A 3,805-nucleotide genomic window follows, 5' to 3' on the forward strand; every position below is an offset into this window, starting at 1 on the left:
TCTACGGGTGACACGATTAGGGTGAGATAAAATTTGATATTTAGAGAATCAATTTTACAAAAATAAAGAAACAAAATGTTTATATTTGTGTTAAAAATATTATAATTTTTTATGTCGGTTTTATCGTGTTTGTTCATTTTATTTTGTATATATTTGTGTTTGAATTTTTCAAGGTATTTTAAATTTATATGTATACACTCAGAATTCGTTTTTAATGTGTTTGTATATGTCTAAATTGCAATTAATTAATTTAATTTTTTACATATTACTTAGTGATATATCCATGTATTTGTGTTACATGATCATATCTATCAATTATTCCACGGAATATTGGCAGAAATATTGAATTGTCATTTGTTCAATTCTTCAGCATTAATCGGCATGAATCAACTCTAAAAATTCGATTGCAGCATCAGGTTTCTATGAATCCCGGACAATAGATTAAAAAAATTTTAGAATCTAATGCATTCGAGAAAATTTATGCAAAAACCAATTTCAATCGAAGAGACTGAAGCCCATATCCTGCAAAAAAAATAAAAAAAATAGAGATAAGTTAGATGCGAATATATTGCAACAAATAAGGGAAAACAATATGGCTTGTAGTTATTACATCGTCCGAGGATTCCGCTTTCTCCTCCACTTTCTCTTCTTTCTTAGCCTCAGCTGCAGCTGGAGTGCCGGCAGCAGCACTAGCCCCAGGTGCAGCGCCTACTACGCCACCACCACCGCACGGAACTGAGGCAAGCTTTTCCCTCCCAGATGCAATAATTTCCGTCACATCTTTTCCCTTCATCTCAGACAATAGAAGTTGAATCTTGTCATCATCAGCTTCAGCTCCAACTGTTTACAAATATATATATATATATATATATGAACAAGATTTACAACTTACAAACTAATGCATTACCAAGTGCAGATACTGAAACAGATAAAAGGAAATAAAAGCCAGAAAAAAGGTAAAGGTTTGTGTTAAAGGTATCGGAAGCAAGGATTTTTTTAATATCAGCAGCAGATGGGTTGGTTTTGCTTCCCAGTACAGCTAAAAAATATGCAGCAACAACCTTCATTATCCTCTTCTCTTTTCTTCTTCACTGCAAACTGAGACAAACAAAAGTTTAACCAAAACACCCAAAAGAGAAAACAACTTCAAGTTGAGAAAGGGAAGAAAGAGTGGGAAAGAGGAGACACCAACGAGTGTATAGAATCAATAACCGGCGTTGATGGAAGAAGCATTAAATGCAGATAGAAAAATGACAACGGGTAAATGGCATCTTTTTTTGGTTTGCAAAACTAGGATTTTTACTTATTTTTCATGCAATTTGTGTATAACTGTATGTAAATTTTATTTTCTATAAATGGTTAAAGAAAAATAGCACTTGCGTCAAGCCCACAAAGTTTTCCTATGTTTAAGGAACAACCTCCACCTAGCATTATCTGAAGTTGGCTGTTTTTTTTTTCAAGGTAAAATTACAATTTGCAATTACCATCAATAATTAAAATTAATCAATATAATGTCGATTGAATCTTAATTCGATTAGTGTGGACATTGTTATCAATACAAGAGAATATGAATTCAAGTGCGTTAAAGTACATTATTTTCCTATTTATGAGTAAAAAAAAATCAATCAATATTTTAACGTTTGCCACTAGTTTAGAATTATAGATAGCTTGGGTTTACATTTTATGTACTGATAATTTACAACTTTTATATATTATTAGAGAATTAGATGATGTTTAAATGTAGGTTTTTTATAAGGATTTATAATTGATTTATTTAGAATGTTTTATATTTATAATATTTATTCATGGGCAAAATTAAATGGTCTCCATTAAAAGTGTATGTATTTATATCTATTTTATTCTTTCAAAAAATAAATATTTATATCTATTTTTGCCGATGATCTCATGTTTTTTTGTGAGGCAGATAGGAGGTAGGCATCTTTCATAAATGGAATCTTGAATGATTTTTGTTACTTTTCGAGTCAAAAGGTAAATAGAAGCAAATCACAAATGTTATTTTTTCTCATAACACTCCGGATACTTTAACAGCAACAATATGCAACGAGATGGGGTTTGTATGAGTTGATGATTTGGGAAGTTATCTTGGAATGCCATTGCTTTATAAAAGAACTATAACAAATACATTCGAGTTTGTGGTTGATAAGGTAAGGAACAAACTCAATAGTTGGGAAGCAAAAAAATTGTCATTGGCCGGGAGAATAACGTTAGCCAAATCTGTTCTACTAGCAATTCCTAACTACTTCATGAGTATGGTACATATACCACTTTTGATTTGTATGGAGATTAAGAGATTATCACGTAACTTTTTTTGGGGTACTAGCTCCGAAGCTAGGAGGCCAACGCTTGTTTCTTGGCAAGACTGTTGTAAACCTCTCGATTTTGGGGGGCTTGGATTGCGAAATTTGGTGGATCAAAACAAAAATTTTCTATTGAATTAGGTTTTCAATTACTTACGAAGACAGATGCACTATGGGTTCAAGTGTTAAAAAATAATTATCGTGTTCGAGGGCTGGTTCAGACCTCAATTGCGAGGAGCACTATTCTTACGTTTGGAGATCGTTGAATGCAATTTGGTCCGAGTTAACTGACATCATATTTTGGTCCATTAGTGAAGGTCAACTCACTAATATTTGGAATGATGTATGGCTTCGGTAGATTGGTCCACTCAAAGCTTCTTTTAGAGGGAATGGTTAGCCAGATGACATGCTTCATGTTTGTGATTTTGTTGATTCTAATGGAGATTGGGATTGGTCCCGATTGAGAAGTTTGATTTCTGATAACGTAGTTAACCAAATAACAACAGTGTTGCCACCCACTCCTGATGCAGGCTCGGACCAGCTAGCATGGAAATGGCTGTCAAAAGAGAACTTCTTTAGTTCTGAGACATATAGGAATCTCTGTATGGTAAGTCATGAAGCTTCTCCTATATGGAAATTGATATGAAAAATTAAGACACCTCAAAAGGTTCGAATATTCCTTTGGCTCTTTTGGCAAAATAGATTGTTAACAAATGGGGAATGATTGAGGATGCATATATCAAATGATAAGAATTGTCCCAGATGTGCTACTTTATGCGAATATAGGATTCATGCTATGTGGGATTGACCATTTTCAAGGGCAGTTTGAATGTCAGTTGTGCCAGTTCACACTCACACTATTTTCTTTTCATTACAATGAAGGATTGGTTAGTTTGGAATATTTAGGGTAAGGGGTATTGTGGGAGTAAGGATTTTGAATGACAAAAAGGATTTTGAATGACAAACTCTTTTCTACATAATATGCTGGTTGTTATGGAAGAATAAGAATCATTTTGTCTTTTCTAATGGACATAATTATGTTCAAAGTCTTATAGATACATGTCTCATATGGGCAAAGAGTTATTGAACTTCCAATTCCAGTCTGTTTAAGCCAAATTCAATGGTCACCATCTAAGGATGGATGGATTAAGCTAAATACAGATAGGGCAATGTCATCTAATAATACGAATGTATCGATGGGAGGTGTGTTGAGGGACTCGAATGCAAGGTGGTTATGTGGCTATATTATGTTTGTAACAGCCCAATTTCGGTGAAATCGGAACAATGGTTTCGGGGCCACAAATCCGAGTCGAACAATAAAAATTATTTTTATTTTATTATATGGTCCGTATTATGATAGACATGTCATGTAAAAAATTTAATAAGAAAATTTTACCGATTATGTGTTTAATTACGGGAAGGACCAAATCGCGTAAAATGTAAAAGTTGGATTCTAGTAGCTAGAAGGACCAAATAACTATGGAATT

General features: G+C 33.4%; 1 protein-coding gene across 1 annotated transcript; it reads right to left on the bottom strand.

Moving 5' to 3' along the window:
* Nucleotides 1-260: 260 nt before the first annotated feature.
* On the bottom strand, nucleotides 261-1,310 carry LOC108460064 (60S acidic ribosomal protein P2B-like). The gene is made up of 3 exons (XM_053027317.1): nucleotides 893-1,310; nucleotides 611-840; nucleotides 261-522 (listed from the first exon to the last, which is right to left on the bottom strand). Exons 1-3 carry the CDS (start codon nucleotides 1,065-1,067, stop codon nucleotides 496-498), a joined length of 432 nt encoding a protein of 143 aa, XP_052883277.1. The 5' UTR covers nucleotides 1,068-1,310; the 3' UTR covers nucleotides 261-495.
* Nucleotides 1,311-3,805: the final 2,495 nt, after the last annotated feature.

The sequence above is a fragment of the Gossypium arboreum genome, chromosome 4 (assembly GCF_025698485.1).
Source record: "Gossypium arboreum isolate Shixiya-1 chromosome 4, ASM2569848v2, whole genome shotgun sequence".
In the NCBI taxonomy this organism is placed as follows: Eukaryota; Viridiplantae; Streptophyta; class Magnoliopsida; order Malvales; family Malvaceae; genus Gossypium; species Gossypium arboreum.

Excerpts from the sequence above, each read along its gene's own strand:
- LOC108460064 (XM_053027317.1), bottom strand. The coding sequence starts at position 1,067 with ATGAAGGTTGTTGCTGCATATTTTTTAGCTGTACTGGGAAGCAAAACC. Across the intron at positions 841-892 it reads ACTTGGTAATGCATTAGTTT|TTGGAGCTGAAGCTGATGAT; the intron begins GTAAGTTGTAAA and ends ATTTGTAAACAG. Across the intron at positions 523-610 it reads AAGCGGAATCCTCGGACGAT|GATATGGGCTTCAGTCTCTT; the intron begins GTAATAACTACA and ends TTTTTTTTGCAG.